The sequence below is a fragment of the Periophthalmus magnuspinnatus genome, chromosome 17 (genome assembly GCF_009829125.3).
Source record: "Periophthalmus magnuspinnatus isolate fPerMag1 chromosome 17, fPerMag1.2.pri, whole genome shotgun sequence".
Lineage (NCBI taxonomy): Eukaryota > Metazoa > Chordata > Actinopteri > Gobiiformes > Gobiidae > Periophthalmus > Periophthalmus magnuspinnatus.
Genome location: NC_047142.1, coordinates 161,673 through 184,223, shown reverse-complemented (window position 1 = coordinate 184,223; position 22,551 = coordinate 161,673). Strand labels below are relative to the sequence as shown.

The following is a 22,551-nucleotide window of genomic DNA, read 5'->3' as shown; positions in this document are numbered from 1 at the left end:
TGTCACATGTGTCACACCTGTCACATGTGTCACACCTGTCACGTGTCACTCTTGGATCCAGGAGATAAACACATGAACCTTCACATTTTCATGTTTCTCTGATTTTCATAATGTGAGTGTTGAATTTCCGAGTTGTCCCTGAAGTCTCCGCGCTGAGGACACGCCCCTAAAAACAGCGGCACACAGACTGTCTCAAACTGTCTCACATCTCCGTCTCAAACTGTCTCACACCTCCGTCTGAGACACTGCGCCCGAGCTCCACACAGCGCAGGAGGAGTAACGCAGGAGGAGTAACGCAGGAGGAGTAACGCAGGAGGAGTAACGCAGGAGGAGTAACGCAGGAGGAGTAACGCAGGAGGAGTAACGCAGGAGTCGGTCTCGGATCTTTACGCGTTTGAATCAAGACAAACTTTCTCCAGGATTGACCTGATTTTACGTGACTATGGTACGTGAACAACACGAGTGACCTGATGCACTCAGGTCCACACATCTGAGTAAAACGAGTCTGACTTGAGCCAAATGTTTGTAAAAAGTCAAACTTTTTAAAGTCTTGCGTCTCTGCGCAGGATCGATACGACAGTTTGGATCTGGACCTGGAGTGTGATGGAGGAGGAGGAGTCTCTGTGAGTCACTGGACACTTTCATTTGAAATGTTTGTGGTCAGATTAGTCAGTGGACCTGGTTTAGACCTGGTTTAGACCTGGTTTAGGGGTCAGGGTGGGGGTCAGGGTGGTGTCAGGGTGGGGGTCAGGGTGGGGTCAGGGTGGGGTCAGGGTGGGGGTCAGGGTGGGGTCAGGGTGGGGGTCAGGGTGGGGGTCAGGGTGTAGGTCGGCGTAGGTCAGAGCTGGGGTAATGACAGAGTTTGTCCTCGTGAACAGGACGTCGGCGTAAACGTCTAAAGTGAAAGCGTCTCAGTCTCTGACGTCGTCGTGGAGACGGTCAAACACTTTAAAGTTTGTTTCTGGACTTTTCATAAACACAAACGTTTTGTCTGTATTTTCAGGACGCTCAGACGCGGCGGGACACACTGGTTTATTTCATTTTTCTGTTTGTATTTTTCTGATTTCATAGAGTCACATATGAGGAGACTGTTAAAGACGCACTATGGAACTTTTCTTAGAATCACCTTTTTCTTTTGCTTTTGTCTAGAATGTTCCACAGTCTGGCTTTTTTTTTGCTCAAATTTATCTTGGAAAAACATGTATTTATTGTAAACAGAGTCGCCCCTCCACAGATCTGAACTGTAACTTGCCCTGGTGGCGTCACGTGTTTGTTTACATGAAGGTCGATTAGTTTCATGACATTAATGACACACTGTGGAACATTCCAGAGCAACAACAGTCCGGCTCGTTCTCTTGTGTTTACTGAACTCGCTCCATTTACAGTTTGACTGAAACGACTTCACTCGAAAACCATTTGTCCAGTGACAGATTTAAATTTTCTTTTCCTGAGACTTAAACTCGTCCCATGTTGGACGTTTGTCGTTTCCTCAGGTTCGTGTTGGCCCCAGACGAACACGACGAACACAGTATCGATACTGGGAGACTCGATACTCGATACTGATTCCACAATGAGAATAAAAACACTGTTTATTTAGACAAATATATGTAGGCTCATAGTGGCCCTGGTTTAGTCCTGGTTTAGTCCTGGTTTAGTCCTGGTTTAGTCCTGGTTTAGTCCTGGTTTAGTCCTGGTTTAGACCTGGTTTAGTCCTGGTTTAGTCCTGGTTTAGTCCTGGTTTAGTCCTGGTTTAGTCCTGGTTTAGACCTGGTTTAGTCCTGGTTTAGTCCTGGTTTAGTCCTGGTTTAGTCCTGGTTTAGACCTGGTTTAGACCTGGTTTAGTCCTGGTTTAGACCTGGTTTAGTCCTGGTTTAGTTCTGGTTTAGTCCTGGTTTAGACCTGGTTTAGTCCTGGTTTAGTCCTGGTTTAGACCTGGTTTAGTCCTGGTTTAGTCCTGGTTTAGTCCTGGTTTAGTCCTGGTTTAGACCTGGTTTAGTCCTGGTTTAGTCCTGGTTTAGTCCTGGTTTAGTCCTGGTTTAGACCTGGTTTAGACCTGGTTTAGTCCTGGTTTAGACCTGGTTTAGTCCTGGTTTAGTTCTGGTTTAGTCCTGGTTTAGACCTGGTTTAGTCCTGGTTTAGACCTGGTTTAGTCCTGGTTTAGTCCTGGTTTAGACCTGGTTTAGACCTGGTTTAGACCTGGTTTAGTCCTGGTTTAGACCTGGTTTAGACCTGGTTTAGACCTGGTTTAGTCCTGGTTTAGACCTGGTTTAGACCTGGTTTAGACCTGGTTTAGACCTGGTTTAGTCCTGGTTTAGTCCTGGTTTAGTCCTGGTTTAGTCCTGGTTTAGTCCTGGTTTAGTCCTGGTTTAGTTCTGGTTTAGACCTGGTTTAGTCCTGGTTTAGACCTGGTTTAGACCTGGTTTAGACCTGGTTTAGACCTGGTTTAGTCCTGGTTTAGTCCTGGTTTAGTCCTGGTTTAGTCCTGGACAAACAGGTTTCAGGTCGTACCTATGGAGACATGTTTCTCAAGGACATTTTTGTGCAGTAGAAGGACTTGAGTTGCGGTTGAGATAGTTTAATGCCACAATGCGGAACATTCTTGGCAAAGCAATAACATCTGGAAGTAAAGTTACATAATGTTCCTTTAATGCACCTGACCTGAATCTGGATAAGAATTTAAGATCATGCCACAAAATGATGATGATCTGTAGGTCAAAGGTCAAATATCACTCACTTTGAGTGTAGTAGTAGTAGTAGTAGTAGTAGTAGTAGTAGTAGCAGTAGTAGTAGTAGTAGTAGTAGTAGTATTTGTACAAACGTCTTTTTTACTCCTCTGTCTCTGCAGCACAAAGCTTCACTGTTTGGAGGAATGTTTAAGAAATCTTCAAAGTACCACAGAGAGCACAGAGCGCCCCCTACGGAGCAGAGAGCGCCCCCTACGGAGCACAGAGCGCCCCCTGCGGAGCACACTGCCCCTGTCCACTCAAACGTAAGTCTCCTGGACTCATGGACTCACTGTGTGTAAAGACACACTGTGGAACATCACCTGCTTGTTAGAAAGTTAAAACCTTACACCATTCTCACATACAACAACACGTCAAGGCACGAAAGTACATCAGATACTCCAGTACTCGAGTAAAACAACACGTCAAGGTACAAAAGTACATCAGATACTCCAGTACTCGAGTAAAACAACACCTCAAGGTACAAAAGTACATCAGATACTCCAGTACTCGAGTAAAACAACACCTCAAGGTACAAAAGTACATCAGATACTCCAGTACTCGAGTAAAACAACACCTCAAGGTACAAAAGTACATCAGATACTCCAGTACTCGAGTAAAACAACACCTCAAGGTACAAAAGTACATCAGATACTCCAGTACTCAAACCAACAGCTGAAGGTACAAAAGTACATCAGTGTAGGGCGACGGGGCTGTGTAGGACTGGTGTAGGGCGACAGGTCTGTGTAGGAACGGTGTAGGGCGACGGGTCAGTGTAGGGCGACGGGTCTATGTAGGACCGGTGTAGGGCTACGGGATGGTGTAGGGCGAAGGGTCAGTGTAGGACCTGTGTAGGGCGACAGGTCGGTGTAGAGCGACAGGTCGGCGTAGGGCGACGGGTCGGTGTAGGACTGGTGTAGGGCGACGGGTCGGCGTAGGACTGGCGTAGGGCGACGGGTCGGCGTAGGGCGACGGGTCGGCGTAGGGCGACGGGTCTTGTCTGTTCTGTTTGGGTGAAATACAGTTACACAATAGTTTTGAGCTCTTTTGCCACGCCCCCTTTTCAGTCGACCAATCGATGGGCAGCACACGTCTCTAGAATCTAATGTTAAATAAATAAAAACATTTTCTGAAGTAATGAGGCAGAAAATAAACAGAAATATCATGTCTGCAGAACGGGCTGAGTCTGATTTGGTTTTATTTAAGGGACATGTTATTTCTAAATATTCTGCTGATGTGGCTCACGGCTCAGACTCTGACCAAACGTGGCTCATTTTCTCACGTTTGCCTCGTGTTGAAGCGTCTGGGGAGATTTTCTGAAGTTTTGTCACAGTTGTTGAAATGGAATCTGCTGTTTCTCCAGGACAAAGGCCGAGCCGTGGGAGCGCCCCCTGTCCCTCCTCCCAGACCGGGACACCTCCGTCGGGCTTCACAGGTGAAACAGTTTTATCTGAAACTCCAGGGTGAAGCTGAAACGTTCAACCTGAAACTGTGGAGTTCAGATGTTTCTCCTGTTTCAGTCGTTTCTTCTGGTTGAGCCTCTGAAGTTTTATTCATGTTTGAGTTTAATCTTTAATCTTTAATTGCCCATCGCTCCGTCACCGCCCCGTCTCTGTTTCCTCGTCAAAAACACGTCTGAAGAGGCTTTAAATGTCATCCATGTTTGAATAATCTAGAGATCTCTCCCGGGCCCTATTCAAAACCTCCTTACAGTTAGCAGTACGGGTCTGTACGAGGCTCCGCCCACAAGCCTACGTCACCCATGTACAAGGCTCCGCCCACAAGCCTACATCGCCCATGTACGAGGCTCCGCCCACAAGCCTACATCGCCCATGTACGAGGCTCCGCCCACAAGCCTACATCGCCCACGCTCCACACAACAATCCTCCATAAATAAACAAAAACATGATACAAACTGTGCACTATGACGCGACAAACCTGGTGTGATGGATGCAGCTGATTGTGATAGTGCTCTGAAGAGGGAGCGACTTAGCACAGAGAGCAAAGAGGCGAAACTCAGAGTGTGAAAAATGAAAGTGAAACTTATAAAACGTGAATATGTTGTTTTGGGTGAATATAACAATTTCAAAATAATAAAAGGAAAGATGGAGATTTAAATATGTTACAGATAATGCCCCAGAGAAGTAAATACCTCCTCTTTAATACCCCACAGAAGTAAATACCTCCTCTTTAATACCCCGTAGAGATAAATACCTCCTCTTTAATACCCCGTAGAGATAAATACCTCCTCTTTAATACTCCATAGAGTTAAATACCTCCTCTTTAATACCCCGTAGAGTTAAATACCTCCTCTTTAATACCCCATAGAGGTAAATACCTCCTCTTTAATACCCCATAGAGTTAAATACCTCCTCTTTAATACCCCATAGAGGTAAATACCTCCTCTTTAATACCCCGTAGAGTTAAATACCTCCTCTTTAATACCCCGTAGAGGTAAATACCTCCTCTTTAATACCCCATAGAGTTAAATACCTCCTCTTTAATACCCCGTAGAGGTAAATACCTCCTCTTTAATACCCCATAGAGTTAAATACCTCCTCTTTAATACCCCATAGAGGTAAATACCTCCTCTTTAATACCCCATAGAGTTAAATACCTCCTCTTTAATACCCCATAGAGGTAAATACCTCCTCTTTAATACCCCATAGAGGTAAATACCTCCTCTTTAATACCCCGTAGAGTTAAATACCTCCTCTTTAATACCCCGTAGAGGTAAATACCTCCTCTTTAATACCCCATAGAGTTAAATACCTCCTCTTTAATACCCCATAGAGGTAAATACCTCCTCTTTAATACCCCATAGAGTTAAATACCTCCTCTTTAATACCCCATAGAGGTAAATACCTCCTCTTTAATACCCCATAGAGTTAAATACCTCCTCTTTTGCACAGATGTTTTAATCTGAGTACATTTTTATCCTGGTTTTCTCCTAAAAGGGAGAAACTGACGTCGGTGTAAATGTTTTTGGGACCAGACCAAAGACTCGACTCTGTGTCAAAACTGTGGCTTTACTTTTTTGTTTTTTTCCAGGACAATTTGGATTTGGACCCTGACTCCAGAGCTGATGGTCTGAACGAAAACTCCACGAGCAAAGTGAGTAACAACAATAAAACAAGAGTTTATGAATGTTAAAATGTTTGTGTTATTTTAATGTGTTTAATGTTATTTTAATGTTATTTTAATGTGTTTAATGTTATTTTAATGTGTTTAATGTGTTATTTTAATGTGTTAAACGTGTTCTTGTTCCCTTCAGGAGTCCGGTGGTGTGTTTGGGATCTTTAAAAAGTCTCCTAAAGCCTCACACACGAGACGACCCTCTCAGGTTCACTCTGGTTTACAACAACTTTATAAACGTTATAAAATATTACTCTTCAATTTTCTTACGTCTCATTTTTAGGATATTTTGTCGAGTTCCATTGACGTCAACGGCAGCAACGATGACAATCTGACTCAGGACACGAAGGTCAGAGGATTTTTAAAGACATCTGAATCTGAAGTCAGACTAAAACAAAAACAAAAGAGGACCACAAGGAGGGGCGGAGTCTGGAGGACTAAAGGGGAGGAGGGGCGGAGTCTGGAGGACTAAAGGGGAGAAGGGGCGGAGTCTGGAGGACCAAAGGGGAGAAGGGGCGGAGTCTGGAGGACTAAAGGGGAGAAGGGGCGGAGTCTGGAGGACTAAAGGGGAGAAGGGGCGGAGTCTGGAGGACCAAAGGGGAGAAGGGGCGGAGTCTGGAGGACTAAAGGGGAGAAGGGGCGGAGTCTGGAGGACTAAAGGGGAGAAGGGGCGGAGTCTGGAGGACCAAAGGGGAGAAGGGGCGGAGTCTGGAGGACTAAAGGGGAGAAGGGGCGGAGTCTGGAGGACTAAAGGGGAGAAGGGGCGGAGTCTGGAGGACTAAAGGGAGGAGGGTGGGGTCTGGAGGACTAAAGGGAAGAGGGCGGGGTCTAGAGGTATAAGGCACAGTGATTGGTCTAACAGGTGTCCACACCTCAAACTCCGCCCCTTTGTGTCGTAAACACCTGATCAGGACAGTCCTTTGTGATAAACTGTACAGGGGCAGCACACTCGTGTTATTGACCAGAAAATGCACCAGATTTGCACAAAAGTTGACAAATAAAATGACCAAACACAGTGTTTAGTGGCTGAGGTGGATTTGTGTTTAGTTTCACTTTAGATTCAGTAAATCTAAATGACCCAGAGCGCTGTAAAGGCTGTGGTGGATTCTGGCATCAGCTCCTTTTGTGCCTCATTGTTTTGGGAGAAACACAAGGCTCAGCAGTTTAAACAAACCAGACTGTAACTTTACCGTAGACCGGACCAGTTGCTGTTAACAAAAGTTAATATAACATTTATTTATATTTTTCAGGAGGGAGGAGGGTTCAGCGGGATGCTCAAAAAATCAGCAAAATTTTTCTCTTGGACGCAGTCTCAGGTAAAACTCTATTTGTTTTATGACCTTTAATTATTCTCTGTTGACGTCTGGTGTGGAGCAGGTTTGTGAAAATCTGGATAATGCCAGATTGGTGCGGATCCGTCTGATAAAAAGTGGAACGTTGGGACAGTGGAACAAGCCGATGAATCAAACTGTTTAAATCCAGTTGAGACAAAAGCACAAAGCTCTTCTTCTGTCTGTGTCGCCATGTTTGTTTTGGTTCATTTCACCTTTGTGTCTTGTTTCCAGGTTTGGGTTTGTTCCAGTTTAAATGAAAATATGTCTCTGTTTCTCTTTTCCAGGACGATTTGTCTGATGGCCCTGAATCCACTGAAATCTCTGAGGACACGAAGGTGAAGCAGTGTCAAAAATCACATTGTTTTTTAAATGATAGAGTTATTATAATTCATCATGTGTTATTTTTGTAGGAGAAAGGAGGACTTTTTAGTGGCATGTTTAAAAAGCCAAAAGGAGCAAAAACTCAGTCTCAGGTCAGACATTTTTTTCTCTTTGAAGGAAAGCGAATTGATGTAGGAGTGAAGAGGTTTGTCTGCACATCCAGACAAACCTCTTCACTCCAACAGCGAAAACTCTGTTAGTGTCAAATTGTGGTGTTAATTTGCAGGAGGATCTGACCTCTGACCTCTCCAGCAGCAAAGAGGAGCTCTCAGATAATAACAACACTAAGGTAAAGATGGACTTTAGTGGAATATTAAAATAAAACATGTGAGAGTCAGCGGGAAAACCACCATGTCGCTGGACGCCATTTTGAGGACCATTACGTATAGTTTTATGTTTGTGTTTTACAGGAAAAGAGCCGACTGTTGAGTGGCGTTTTCAAAAAGCACAAACTTGGAGCAAGATCACAGTCTAAAGTAAGTCACAAAAACATTTAAAAAGATCAGGATCAAAATCAAACTTTAAAAGACACGTTTGAGTTTTAACCAGGTTCCTCATCATTAGTGTTTCACCTGTGCACACCTCGACTTTAACTGAAACTGAAGACTCCAGAACAAACACACAGCCACAGAAATGAAATCAGCTGTTTGTTATGGTGAAAGGCTAATGCTAACAAACGAATACAAAAGAACTAGGCTAATGCTAACAAACGAATACAAAAGAACTAGGCTAATGTTAACAAACGAATACAAAAGGACAAAGCTAATGCTAACAAATGAATACAAAAGAACTAGGCTAATGCTAACAAACGAATACAAAAGAACTAGGCTAATGCTAACAAACGAATACAAAGAACTAGGCTAATGTTAACAAACGAATACAAAAGAACTAGGCTAATGCTAACAAACGAATACAAAAGAACTAGGCTAATGTTAACAAACGAATACAAAAGGACAAAGCTAATGCTAACAAATGAATACAAAAGAACTAGGCTAATGCTAACAAACGAATACAAAAGAACTAGGCTAATGCTAACAAACGAATACAAAAGAACTAGGCTAATGCTAACAAACGAATACAAAGAACTAGGCTAATGTTAACAAACGAATACAAAAGAACTAGGCTAATGCTAACAAACGAATACAAAAGAACTAGGCTAATGCTAACAAACGAATACAAAAGGACAAAGCTAATGCTAACAAACGAATACAGAAGGACTAGGCTAATGCTAACAAACGAATACAAAAGAACTAGGCTAATGCTAACAGATGGATACAGAAGAACTAGGCTAATGCTAACAAACAAATACAAAAGGACAAGGCTAATGCTAACAAACGAATACAAAAGGACGAGGCTAATGCTAACAAATGAATACAAAAGGACAAGGCTAATGCTAACACGTGAATACAAAAGGACAAGGCTAATGCTAACACGTGAATACAAAAGGACGAGGCTAATGCTAACACGTGAATACAAAAGGACAAGGCTAATGCTAAGAGATGAATACAAAAGGACAAGGCTAATGCTAAGAGATGAATACAAAAGGACAAGGCTAATGCTAACACGTGAATACAAAAGGACGAGGCTAATGCTAACACGTGAATACAAAAGGACGAGGCTAATGCTAACACGTGAATACAAAAGGATGAGGCTAATGTTAACACGTGAATACAAAAGGATGAGGCTAATGCTAACACGTGAATACAAAAGGACGAGGCTAATGCTAACACGTGAATACAAAAGGACGAGACTAATGCTAACACGTGAATACAAAAGGACGAGGCTAATGCTAACACGTGAATACAAAAGGACGAGGCTAATGCTAACACGTGAATACAAAAGGACGAGGCTAATGCTAACACGTGAATACAAAAGGACGAGGCTAATGCTAACACGTGAATACAAAAGGATGAGGCTAATGTTAACACGTGAATACAAAAGGATGAGGCTAATGCTAACACGTGAATACAAAAGGACGAGGCTAATGCTAACACGTGAATACAAAAGGACGAGGCTAATGCTAACACGTGAATACAAAAGGATGAGGCTAATGTTAACACGTGAATACAAAAGGATGAGGCTAATGCTAACACGTGAATACAAAAGGACGAGGCTAATGCTAACACGTGAATACAAAAGGACGAGACTAATGCTAACACGTGAATACAAAAGGACGAGGCTAATGCTAACACGTGAATACAAAAGGACGAGGCTAATGCTAACACGTGAATACAAAAGGACGAGGCTAATGCTAACACGTGAATACAAAAGGACGAGGCTAATGCTAACACGTGAATACAAAAGGATGAGGCTAATGTTAACACGTGAATACAAAAGGATGAGGCTAATGCTAACACGTGAATACAAAAGGACGAGGCTAATGCTAACACGTGAATACAAAAGGACGAGACTAATGCTAACACGTGAATACAAAAGGACGAGGCTAATGCTAAGAGATGAATACAAAAGGACAAGGCTAATGCTAACAAATGAATACAAAAGGACAAGGCTAATGCTAACACGTGAATACAAAAGGACGAGGCTAATGCTAACACGTGAATACAAAAGGACGAGGCTAATGCTAACACGTGAATACAAAAGGACGAGGCTAATGCTAACACGTGAATACAAAATGACGAGGCTAATGCTAACACGTGAATACAAAAGGACGAGGCTAATGCTAACACGTGAATACAAAAGGACGAGGCTAATGCTAACACGTGAATACAAAAGGACGAGGCTAATGCTAAGAGATGAATACAAAAGGACAAGGCTAATGCTAACAAATGAATACAAAAGGACGAGGCTAATGCTAACACGTGAATACAAAAGGACGAGGCTAATGCTAACACGTGAATACAAAAGGACGAGGCTAATGCTAACACGTGAATACAAAAGGACGAGGCTAATGCTAACACGTGAATACAAAAGGACGAGGCTAATGCTAACACGTGAATACAAAAGGACGAGGCTAATGTTAAGAGATGAATACAAAAGGACAAGGCTAATGCTAACAAATGAATACAAAAGGACGAGGCTAATGCTAACACGTGAATACAAAAGTACGAGGCTAATGCTAACACGTGAATACAAAAGGACGAGGCTAATGCTAACACGTGAATACAAAAGGACGAGGCTAATGCTAACACGTGAATACAAAAGGACGAGGCTAATGCTAACACGTGAATACAAAAGGACGAGGCTAATGCTAACACGTGAATACAAAAGGACGAGGCTAATGCTAACATGTGAATACAAAAGGACAAGGCTAATGCTAACACGTGAATACAAAAGGACGAGGCTAATGCTAACATGTGAATACAAAAGGACAAGGCTAGAATTCTGCGAGATCAAGATTTGAACAGGAAAATTGTCTCATTTCCTTTGTCCAGCCTCTTTTCATCACTTTGAGGTTTACAGTTTACAAAGTGTAAAATGTGTAATTATGTAATAGTTCTGTCTCAATACGAAGCACCTGGAAAAAAGTAAAACAAGAAAAATACCAAAACCATATGTATATCCATGTGCGTATACTCATATATATTATACCAATATATGTATATCCATGTGCGTATACTCCGATATATTATACCAATATATTATATCCATGCGTAGTTTTATCGCTCTGGTCAAAAGGTCAAAAGGTCAATTACTAATGTTTTATTTTCTTCGTTTTCAGGACGACCTGACGGCAGACGGTGAACTGTCAAACAGCCAAGAGGACCTCACTGAGAGTAACACAAAGGTAAGTCTACAAAATGAGCACAAACTAACGACCAATTAAAACTGCAAGTGGTGCTGGGGCCTGTGCTGTTCAGGGCGGGGCCTGTGCGGTTCAGGGCGGAGCCTGTGTGGTTCAGGGCGGAGCCTGTGTGGTTCAGGGCGGAGCCTGTGCGGTTCAGGGCGGAGCCTGTGCGGTTCAGGGCGGGGCCTGTGCGGTTTAGGGCAGAGCCTGTGCGGTTTAGGGCGGGGCCTGTGCGGTTCAGGGTGGGGCCTGTGTGGTTTAGGGCGGAGCCTGTGTGGTTCAGGGCGGGGCCTGTGTGGTTCAGGGCGGGGCCTTGTGGTTCAGGGCGGGGCCTGTGTGGTTCAGGGTTTTTGTGGGCCGGACTCCCATTGGTTCAGTGTAAATCGATTTTTGAGGCGGCACTACTGAGCCGCTCTTCACTCAAACCTGGAGCTCACTGAACTCTGTTTTGTTGTACAAATTGTACAAATACAATAGGGACAAGTCGCACATTCTGCTCGGGTCTTAATAATTAAATTAATATTATTATAATTATTAACAACAACAATAATATTAATAAAACTATCTCCGTATGTTTCACAGGAGAAGAGTGGGATTTTAAGTGGAGTTTTTAAAAAGCCAAAACTTGGAGCCAGATCACAGTCAAAGGTGAGTAAAATGTGCAGCATCTGAACGTGACGACATGAATCTAATCTCACTTTGTTTTGTTTTTAGGACGATCTGTCTGCAGACGCTGAACTCTCAAAAAGCCACGAAAACCTGAACGAAAATAACACGAAGGTACAACTACTGTCGTTTGATATTTAGTTTAATAATGTACTTAAAGTGGACCTACTGTGGGCCTACTGTAGATTAGATTGTTTCCTTCTCATTTACACTCGTAGTTTTGTTTTGAGTGATTCAAATGTTGATATTGTGACATCATCGCTGCGTTTTCAGGAAAAATCTGGACTTTTTGGTGGAATGTTTAAAAAGCAGAAGGGCCTTGGTGCGAAATCACAGTCTCAGGTAAAAGTCTTTACTCTATAAAATACATGTTTATAAGAGTCTTTACTATAAAATACATGTTTATAAGAGTCTTTACTCTATAAAATACATGTTTATAAGAGTCTTTACTCTATAAAATAATGTTTATAAGAGTCTTTACTCTATAAAATAATGTTTATAAGAGTCTTTACTCTATAAAATAATGTTTATAAGAGTCTTTACTCTATAAAATACATGTTTATAAGAGTCTTTACTCTATAAAATACATGTTTATAAGAGTCTTTACTCTATAAAATACATGTTTATGAGTCTTTACTCTATAAAATAATGTTTATAAGAGTCTTTACTCTATAAAATACATGTTTATAAGAGTCTTTACTCTATAAAATACATGTTTATAAGAGTCTTTACTCTATAAAATACATGTTTATAAGAGTCTTTACTCTATAAAATACATGTTTATAAGAGTCTTTACTCTATAAAATACATGTTTATAAGAGTCTTTACTCTATAAAATACATGTTTATAAGAGTCTTTACTCTATAAAATACATGTTTATAAGAGTCTTTACTATAAAATACATGTTTATAAGAGTCTTTACTCTATAAAATACATGTTTATAAGAGTCTTTACTCTATAATGTTTATAAGGGTCTTTACTCTGCATAAAATACCTGTGTGCTCTACAGCAGGTTCTGTTTATATTCTTTGACTGATTTGATGTTTATTTCAGGATGATTTGTCAGAAAACACTGAACTTTCTGGAAGCGCAGACAGTCTGACAGAGAAGCCTTCAAAGGTAAATAAATATTTTCCCGTTTGTCCCATTTTGACCCTGAGGTAATGAGATTATTTTGATTCTACACTCTACAGGATCATTTATCTCTTTTAAATCCTGATTTGCTTCTTTCTGACTTCGGTATCACCGCGGCAACAGCCAATAAAACAGCGTCAGGGACAGACGGCGTGACGGACTCAGAGGCGCCAGATACAAACTCGGGAAACAGACAAAATAATGAGGCGATTTTACGACGCAGCTGTGTAAAGTTAAACTGCAGCTCCTCATCCACATTATTTTTTAGATTTATCTTCTGAAAATAAAGACCCCAGTCCACAAAACAAAAACACAAAGTGTGAGTCCAGGATTAAGGGTCAATCCTCGTGTGTCTGTTACATCCACACGGCGACGATCAGCTGCTGCAGATTAGAGAGAGGGACTCTACTTCCTGTGATTTGACTCAACTTCCTGTGATTTGACTCAACTTCCTGTGATAGTTATTCTGCTTCCTGTGACAGTGACTCAGAGTCCTTTTACTGTAGACTGCGTGCGTCCGGCGTGCGCCCGGCGTGCACCCGGCGTGCGTCCTGCGTGTGTCCAGTTTGTGTCTTAAACTTCACTGTTTCAGGAGATGGACAGTCGTTGCACAAACACATTATCAAACCATTTCTTCACATCAAAATAAAGTAAATATCTGGAATGATCTGGGCTCTTTAAAGTTGTTTGTGGAGTGAATCATTCTGAGATTCATTTTATTTTTTTATTTTTGTCGCCCAAAATCACAACATTTGTCTCGAAGGGCGTTCATGTTTTGATGTTTTTAATAATAAAAGAGCCGTGTTTGTGTTGTTCACATTATAAACTTTGCAGTATTAAAAACTACACTTGTTTTCAGGGCGGAGTCTCACACTTCTTGAAAAACCCTTTTTCGTCTTCTGCTCAGGTGAGAATAAAAACACAGTCGTTTTTACAGATTGTTTTGTTCTAATGTGGGACAGAGTGAGCGTTTATGCAGAATGAGACAGTTTGTTGTTTGAGGAAATGTTGGTACTTTAAAAGTCCGTTTGTTCTGTTTCGTCGTGTTTAATCTTGCAGTGAGTGGCGGCTGGATTCAGCCAATCACAGTGAAGTGCAGCTGTTCTTTTGTCGTTGTGAACAAACCTGTTCAGGGATTTCAGCTTCTTGTTATATTCAACATTTTGAAGACCATTCAAAAAATATAGTATTTAGTTTTAAACTGTTAATCGTTAATGACAACAGTCGTTTTCATCGTTTTGAAACCCACGGAAAACTTTAATGTTTGTTTTGTGTTAAAACCATGAACGAACTAAACCCGCTCAGATCCAGGCATCAGCCTCAGTTTGTTGTGTTTTCTGTTTGACCCACTGAGAATCAGACTCATGGGCCCGATTCTAAGATTCAATGATTCAACAAAAATGGCTCTTTAAAGGCTCTAACATTTCCATTGCATGTTTTCAGATAATGTGCTAATTGTGCTACAGACACTTTAATTTCTTTATAAATGATTTGAGCTGCACATAACGACATGAGAACACATCAGAAACATTTAATCAAAAATAATAATCTGCTGCTTAATTAGTCCCAGACTAACTTTTGAGATCAGGTTTAATTATTATTTATTTTTAAATTTTATTATTTAATTTTAAAATATGTTTTGAACTGTATTCTTAATGAGTTTTTTATTTTCATTTGCTCAATTTAGAAAGAGACAGATGCCCAGGAAACACAAGAAACGACAAAAACCAATGAGAAGCCCGAGGAGGACAGACCTAAAACGGTGCTCAGGACTCATTCATAAAGAGTTTATTCAAATGTTGGATTGTTCTAAACGGGAAACATTTGTGTCTCTGTTTTTGAACAAACGGCTTTATTTTATTTCAAAATTTGACAGTTTGATCATTTCCTTATTTAGGTCAAAAATAAAGTGCTACAGTTTGAACAAAGAGACAGAAGTGAAACCTTCATCGAGACAAACCGCACGAGTCGACCCAAAGACGAGGTACATCTATTTAAAGTCACACTGTGGAACTTTTATTTATCTCTGAATCTGGGCTGCACTAAGTCTTATGATTGTGATTAGATTTGTGATTTATGTTTAAAAAGTAGGATTCAGTTCAGAGTAAACGGCGACAGGAGACTGAACTGATAAACGAACAGAAGAATCTCAACAAAACCACAGAGTCACACGTTTATGCAGAATAAAACCCCACGGACGCACGGGGAGGGCATCTGACACACGGGGAGGGCATCTGACGCACGGGGAGGGCATCTGACGCACGAGGAGGGCATCTGACGCACGGGGAGGGCATCTGACGCACGGGGAGGGCATCTGACGCACGGGGAGGGCATCTGACACACGAGGAGGGCATCTGACGCACGGGGAGGGCATCTGACGCACGGGGAGGGCATCTGACACACGGGGAGGGCATCTGACGCACAGGACAGTAGTGCCTTGCCCCTTTAAGAGTAATACTGCCCCTTTAAGAGTAATACTGCCCCTTTAAGAGTAATACTGCCCCTTTAAGAGTAATACTGCCCCTTTAAGAGTAATACTGCCCCTTTAAGAGTAATAATAATACGACAAGTTAAATATTTGACTGAGTTTGACTTTCAGATGAACAAAGAAACATCGAGGCAGCAGCCGACGGGAACGCCAAAGGTTCCTCCTCGACCGACACGAGAGGTAGAGACACTCTGACGTTTAACTTTATGAAGATGAAGATGAAGATGATGTTTAATGTTTAATGTTTGATGTTTTTTTCAGGAAATGTCCAAAATGTCCGAGTTCAATCAGGTTTGTGACGTCTGACTGTTACATTGTTTCTGCTGAGTTTGGCGTAGAATTCGTCATAAAGCTGCACTCTGTACTTTTTTAGTGGGGGGTCTGCCACTTTCTTGTTTCCATGAAGATGTTATTGCTTTGCCTGAAATGTTCCACAGTATGGCATAAGGTGTGTTTATCTCTGTGGAGAGTCATTTTATTGTATTTAATGCACTTTAACTGAATTGTAAAATGTGTAAGTTTAATGCCAGAGTGTGGAACATTTCATGTCACAGTCCTGGGGAATAACACACCTGGGGCTGCCTGTGTTTGACTGTTGCTAATGGTGTTCGATGGTTTGAGTGTCTGAGAACTGGGGGTTTCTGGTTAAATTCCTCAGTTGTTGTGCCCCTGAGCAAGACACTTCTTCCTCCATCTGGTTTAAAAATCTGCCACATCATTTGTTTGTAACCGTGGTGATCTCCATGGCTATTAGCTCCAGTTTCATCAGGGTTTGTCACGTTCTCCACAGACGTAAACGTGATGATGTCATAGCCTCAGGTGGGGTCAGGGGTCAGAGGTCAGGGGGCAGATTTCCATGTTGTTTACATCGTGCTTTGCCATGAAATATTTAAAAGATAAATTCACAAATGTTGAACCTGATCATTTTTGTCACAGTGAGAAACACAAACTCACTGTGACAGAAATCAGATTTTTGATGAAAGGCAGCGTCATGAGTGTGATGTCATCTGTGTTGAATCTGATTGGTCGTAGAGTGTGTGATGTCATCTGTGTTGAATCTGATTGGTCGTAGAGTGTGATGATGTCATCTGTGTTGAATCTGATTGGTCGTAGAGTGTGTGATGTCATCTGTGTTGAATCTGATTGGTCGTAGAGTGTGATGATGTCATCTGTGTTGAATCTGATTGGTCGTAGAGTGTGATGATGTCATCTGTGTTGAATCTGATTGGTCGTAGAGTGTGATGATGTCATCTGTGTTGAATCTGATTGGTCATAGAGTGTGATGATGACATCGTCTAAAACAGGAATAATCTAAACAGTTTTACAATAAACATGTTTTTTCTCAAAACTTAATAGAATAAAATCCATTTGTTGGTATATTTTAGTTTTAATTGTTTCACATCTGGATGAGTAAAATCAAACTTGTTTTGGTGAGTTTGGGCGGGTGTCACGTGTCAGTTGGTCCAGGGGTGGTGGCACAAAACGAGTTGATGTTAAAACTGGGCGTAGAACAAAAGTGAGCGTGGAGACGTGGTCAGACAATCATAAAATAAATGTATTATTACACAAAGTGCTCAAAAGTGTGTACAAATTAAACAATTAGATAATACAAAAATAAAATACAAATCATTCAAAAATGCTGCAGCGGAGGATCCACTGGTCTGAGCAGCTCCACCGTCACATCCTGAGTCGCTCCAGGTGGAGCTCAGACCGTCTGAGAAAAGTGGAGGCCAAACACCAAACACCGGACTAGTCTGTAACAGCGGAGCTGTGTGTGTGTGTGTGTGTGTGGAGTTGTGTTTGTGTTTGTGTGTGGAGTTGTGTTTGTGTGTGGAGTTGTGTTTGTGTGTGGAGTTGTGTTTGTGTTTTTGTGTGTTTGTGTGTGGAGTTGTGTTTGTGTTTGTGTGTGTTTGTGTGTGGAGTTGTGTTTGTGTTTTTGTGTGTTTGTGTGTGGAGTTGTGTTTGTGTGTATGTGTTTGTGTGTGGAGTTGTGTTTGTGTGTATGTGTTTGTGTGTTTGTGTGTGGAGTTGTGTTTGTGTATTTTTACATCATGTTATACTAGTAAATAATTTTATACTTTTTAACATTTTTTCCCAGAATCCTGAGGACAGGAGACTTTACCCGACTCTGGTGAGACAGTTATCATCTTCAAAACTTCACATTATTTTATAAAAACATGATTTCAGTTTTTGCAAAACACTCATTACACAATCGAAAGTGATTTTAAATGTTTTACTTTGTGTTCTACTCCATGTGTGTTATGTGTGTGTGTGTGTGTGTGTGTGTGTGTGTGTAATCCTCAGTGTGCAGCAGGTTCATAGTGGACCATGGTCCTGTTTAGTCCTGGTTTAGACCTGGTTTAGTTCTGGTTTAGTCCTGGTTTAGTCCTGGTTTAGTCCTGGTTTGTGTCTTTCACTTTCTAAACAGATTCAGGTTCATTTCTGTCTGAGACTTTTTTAGTCTTGATTTTTGCTCAGATGAGGATCCAGTTTCGATACTTTTTTTTTTTTAACAGCTCTGGTCTTATCTAATGTTTTATTATTTTATATTCACAGCCCGACACGTCTGAAGCTGAAGCTCTGGATGAAGATAAACGAGCTGAAGACGAGGCCGAGCAGAGACCGGTGCGTTCACATGTCACTTTATTTCCTTTATTTACTTTATTTCTTTTATTTCCTTTATTTACTCTGTTCCTGTTTAGACTTTTGTTTTCCACTGTGTTTAAAATGTCCAAACATTTAAAACACAAAAGCGTTCTTTGTTTGTGTAAACAGGATCCTCCAGTTCCTGCTCGTTTCTGTTCCTCCACATTGTAACATGACTCTCACATACAAAAGTACAAAAGTACAAAAGTACAAAAGTACTTCCTCGTGTGTTTTTCCGTGTGTTCCTCATGTGTCACGTCTGTCGTGACTTTCACTTTTACATGAACTTAAATGTTTTTTCAACAGTTTGACTGAAAAGCGTCTCAATATCGACTCATGTGACTCGATTTCAGTTTAGTTCCTCAAAAACAATAATCTGCACGACCTGCTCGTCTCCATGGAGACGTCAGCGCTTTGTCTCAGGGGACATCACAAAGCCACGTTAAAGGACACGATAAAAGACACGATAAAGGACCCGATAAAGGACACGATAAAGGACACGATAAAAGACACGATAAAGGACAGGATAAAGGACACGATAAAAGACACGATAAAGGACACGATAAAAGACACGATAAAGGACACGATAAAAGACACGATAAAAGACACGATAAAGGACCCGATAAAGGACACGATAAAGGACACGATAAAGGACACGATAAAGGACACGATAAAAGACACGATAAAGGACACGATAAAAGACACGATAAAAGACACGATAAAGGACACGATAAAAGACACGATAAAGGACCCGATAAAGGACAGGATAAAGGACAGGATAAAGGACAGGATAAAAGACACGATAAAAGACACGATAAAAGACACGATAAAAGACACGATAAAGGACACGATAAAGGACACGATAAGACACGATAAAAGACACGCTAAAGGACACGATAAAAGACACGATAAAAGACACGATAAAGGACACGATAAAGGACACGATAAAAGACACGATAAAGGACACGATAAAAGACACGATAAAAGACACGATAAAGGACCCGATAAAGGACACGATAAAGGACACGATAAAGGACACGATAAAGGACACGATAAAAGACACGATAAAGGACACGATAAAAGACACGATAAAAGACACGATAAAGGACATGATAAAGGACAGGATAAAGGACACGATAAAAGACACGATAAAGGACACGATAAAAGACACGATAAAGGACACGATAAAAGACACGATAAAAGACACGATAAAGGACACGATAAAAGACACGATAAAGGACACGATAAAAGACACGATAAAGGACACGATAAAAGACACGATAAAGGACACGATAAAGGACACGATAAAAGACACGATAAAGGACACGATAAAAGACACGATAAAGGACACGATAAAAGACACGATAAAAGACACGATAAAAGACACGATAAAGGACACGATAAAGGACACGATAAAGGACACGATAAAAGACACGATAAAGGACACGATAAAAGACACGATAAAGGACACGATAAAGGACACGATAAAAGACACGATAAAGGACACGATAAAAGACACAATAAAGGACACGATAAAGGACACGATAAAAGACACGATAAAGGACACGATAAAGGACACGATAAAGGACACGATAAAAGACACGATAAAGGACACGATAAAGGACACGATAAAGGACACGATAAAAGACACGATAAAGGACACGATAAAAGACACGATAAAGGACACGATAAAGGACACGATAAAGGACACGATAAAGGACACGATAAAAGACACGATAAAAGACACGATAAAAGACACGCTGCATCAGTTGTGTAAAATGCTATTCCGCTAGCGCTAACCTAGCGATAGCAAAGTCGACACAAACACGTTCCATTATTCAGACAAATCCAAACACAAACTACAGTCAATAGTTTATTTCTCGTGTTTCTCACGATGGAGATTTTTGGTTCAAGTTTGTCAAATGATGCAGATGTTTGTGTCATAAATGTGTCTGAGTCGCTCGTGTTTGTCCTCGGAGCCGTATCTTTTCTCCTTCAGACTCTGTGGATCGGTGGCTCATTTTGTTGGATCGGTGGCTCATCTTGTTGGATCGGTGGCTCATTTTGTTGGATCGGTGGCTCATTTTGTTGGATCGGTGGCTCATCTTGTTGTGACGTCGGCTCCACTGGACACTGCAGTTTTCTAATGTGAAAGTCAGATTTGTCAGCAGATTTGTTTCTTTTATGAAGTGTTTTAGATGAATATTTTGATTTAAATGTGTAAATTATAACAGAGATGAGAACCATAGAGACACAAGCTCAACAGGTCTGGGTTAAATGTTCGTGTTTGGGTTTGTGGAGCGTTGAGCAGATTCAGATTTGCAGCAGATCAGTTCCTCCGTCTTGAGTCTTTAGTGTTGGACGTGTGTCTCATGTTTGTGTTTCATTTACATGTTTGTGTTTCATTTACATGTTTGTGTTTCATTTACATGTTTGTGTTTCAGGTCAAAGTGAAAAGGCCAAAACATCACAATCCCTTTATGCCCCGGACTGGAGTCAAGGTAAAGTCAGAGTTTCACTCCTGACTCTCCTGTTTAGTATTATTATTATATTTAGTATTATTTGTATGATCCTGTTTAATATTATTATTATATTTAGTATTATTATTCTGTTTAATATTATTATTATATTTAGTATTATTTGTATTATTCTGTTTAATATTATTATTATATTTAGTATTATTTGTATTATTCTGTTTAATATTATTATTATTTTCTGAAACTCTTTGACGTCCCTGACCTTCGTCTGAAGCTCAACAAATATTTCACATAAATTTTTCCCTTAGAATTTCTAGAAAACAAAATAAGAGGATAAAGTGTTTTAAAGCTGCAGGGCTCATTTTGTTTAACCACAGTCTGTTTCTTTTTAAATGTTTCACACTGAAAACAAACTCAGTCTGAAACGCGGCTGATGAACCTCAGGCCTCGGAAATGTTTCATATTTGAACTTTTCCAAAAGTTTATGGGAAAATGAACAGGAAATTCATTCTTCCTGTCAAAGATTTAGCCTCTCTCTGAAGGTAAACAGCTGAAACGTTTAGTGAGCTTCAGCTGAAACGTTTAGTGGACCCCAGCTGAAACGTTAAGTGAGCTTCAGCTGAAACCTTTAGTGAGCTTCAGCTGAAACGTTTAGTGAGCTTCAGCTGAAACGTTTAGTGGACCCCAGCTGAAACGTTAAGTGAGCTTCAGCTGAAACCTTTAGTGAGCTTCAGCTGAAACGTTAAGTGAGCTTCAGCTGAAACCTTTAGTGAGCTTCAGCTGAAACGTTTAGTGGACCCCAGCTGAAACGTTAAGTGAGCTTCAGCTGAAACGTTTAGTGAGCTTCAGCTGAAACGTTTAGTGAGCTTCAGCTGAAACGTTTAGTGAGCTTCAGCTGAAACGTTTAGTGAGCTTCAGCTGAAACGTTTGTTCACCTTATGCATCCAAACTTTTTAAAACATTTCCTGTATAAAACTTTATTCACGCTGTGACGTTTAGCTCGCAGCCGTGGAAACGACAGAAGAAGCAGAAGCAGAAAATGTGGAGACTTCAGCCCAAGAAGAAGAAAAGGACGAGGACGGCGGCAGCAAAGCAGAGGTCGAACAATAATTATAATGTTTTTATTATTTTACGTTCGCACATTTTAACAGGATTTTCTCCTTTTGTTTCAGGAAAAAGCCAAGAAACCAAAAAGACGAAACCCCTTCATGCCTCAGGTCAAGGTAAAGCTCAGAAATGAACCAAAGTGAAGAATTTAAACATTTTAACATAAAAACACATCGGTGCCTTTTCAGTATCGGATCAATGGGGGAAATGGTTTAAAGCCACAGAGTGTAACTTTTAGCCTTAAATAGAGAAAAATAAAAGCAGGTTTTTATTTTGTTTCTGTAGAAAAGTCCTCCTCCTGTTTCCACGGAAATGTGGTTCTACAAGATTCCACAGTATGGCATTAATGTATCTATCTCCAGGGAGAAGTGTAGATTCCACATTCTGTTTCCATGGAAACATGCAGCTGACTCTCCACCTCCTAAAAGTTACATACTGTAGCTTTAATAATCACAATATAAAATTCTGTGGATAAAACTCGTTTTACAGATTCTGTAAAAGTTCAGGGCAGATACTTGTTTCTTTTATTTAATATTTTAATTCAAATCTGTTCTCGTTTTAAGGTTTGTCACCGACTGTTATGTAAATAAAACCAAAACTCTACGTTACTCAATATTTATGGTTTGACAAGTAAAAACAGATGACAACTCCTTTATTTAGTTAAATTAAGGTTTAAAGTGTCAGAAAAATGTCTTGTTCATAAATAATATGATGG

At 40.7% G+C, this 22,551-nt stretch overlaps 1 protein-coding gene across 1 annotated transcript in view; it reads left to right on the top strand.

Annotated features, from left to right (window-relative positions):
- The first annotated feature begins 222 nt into the window (after positions 1–222).
- LOC117385350 (WD repeat-containing protein 87) overlaps positions 223–22,551 on the top strand; it is a 31,467-nt gene continuing 9,138 nt past the window's right edge. The window contains exons 1-27 of the mRNA XM_033982650.2: positions 223–445; positions 567–623; positions 2,846–2,989; positions 4,087–4,158; positions 5,775–5,837; positions 5,998–6,066; positions 6,142–6,207; positions 7,109–7,174; positions 7,477–7,527; positions 7,603–7,665; positions 7,800–7,862; positions 7,984–8,049; positions 11,253–11,318; positions 11,901–11,966; positions 12,033–12,098; positions 12,258–12,326; positions 13,038–13,103; positions 13,978–14,025; positions 14,806–14,880; positions 15,016–15,102; positions 15,718–15,786; positions 15,868–15,897; positions 17,705–17,737; positions 18,163–18,231; positions 20,697–20,753; positions 21,729–21,827; positions 21,902–21,952. Coding sequence (XP_033838541.2) covers positions 443–445; positions 567–623; positions 2,846–2,989; positions 4,087–4,158; positions 5,775–5,837; positions 5,998–6,066; positions 6,142–6,207; positions 7,109–7,174; positions 7,477–7,527; positions 7,603–7,665; positions 7,800–7,862; positions 7,984–8,049; positions 11,253–11,318; positions 11,901–11,966; positions 12,033–12,098; positions 12,258–12,326; positions 13,038–13,103; positions 13,978–14,025; positions 14,806–14,880; positions 15,016–15,102; positions 15,718–15,786; positions 15,868–15,897; positions 17,705–17,737; positions 18,163–18,231; positions 20,697–20,753; positions 21,729–21,827; positions 21,902–21,952 — 1,734 coding nt within the window. The 5' untranslated portion in view covers positions 223–442. The remainder of the gene's footprint in view (positions 446–566; positions 624–2,845; positions 2,990–4,086; positions 4,159–5,774; positions 5,838–5,997; positions 6,067–6,141; positions 6,208–7,108; positions 7,175–7,476; positions 7,528–7,602; positions 7,666–7,799; positions 7,863–7,983; positions 8,050–11,252; positions 11,319–11,900; positions 11,967–12,032; positions 12,099–12,257; positions 12,327–13,037; positions 13,104–13,977; positions 14,026–14,805; positions 14,881–15,015; positions 15,103–15,717; positions 15,787–15,867; positions 15,898–17,704; positions 17,738–18,162; positions 18,232–20,696; positions 20,754–21,728; positions 21,828–21,901; positions 21,953–22,551) is intronic.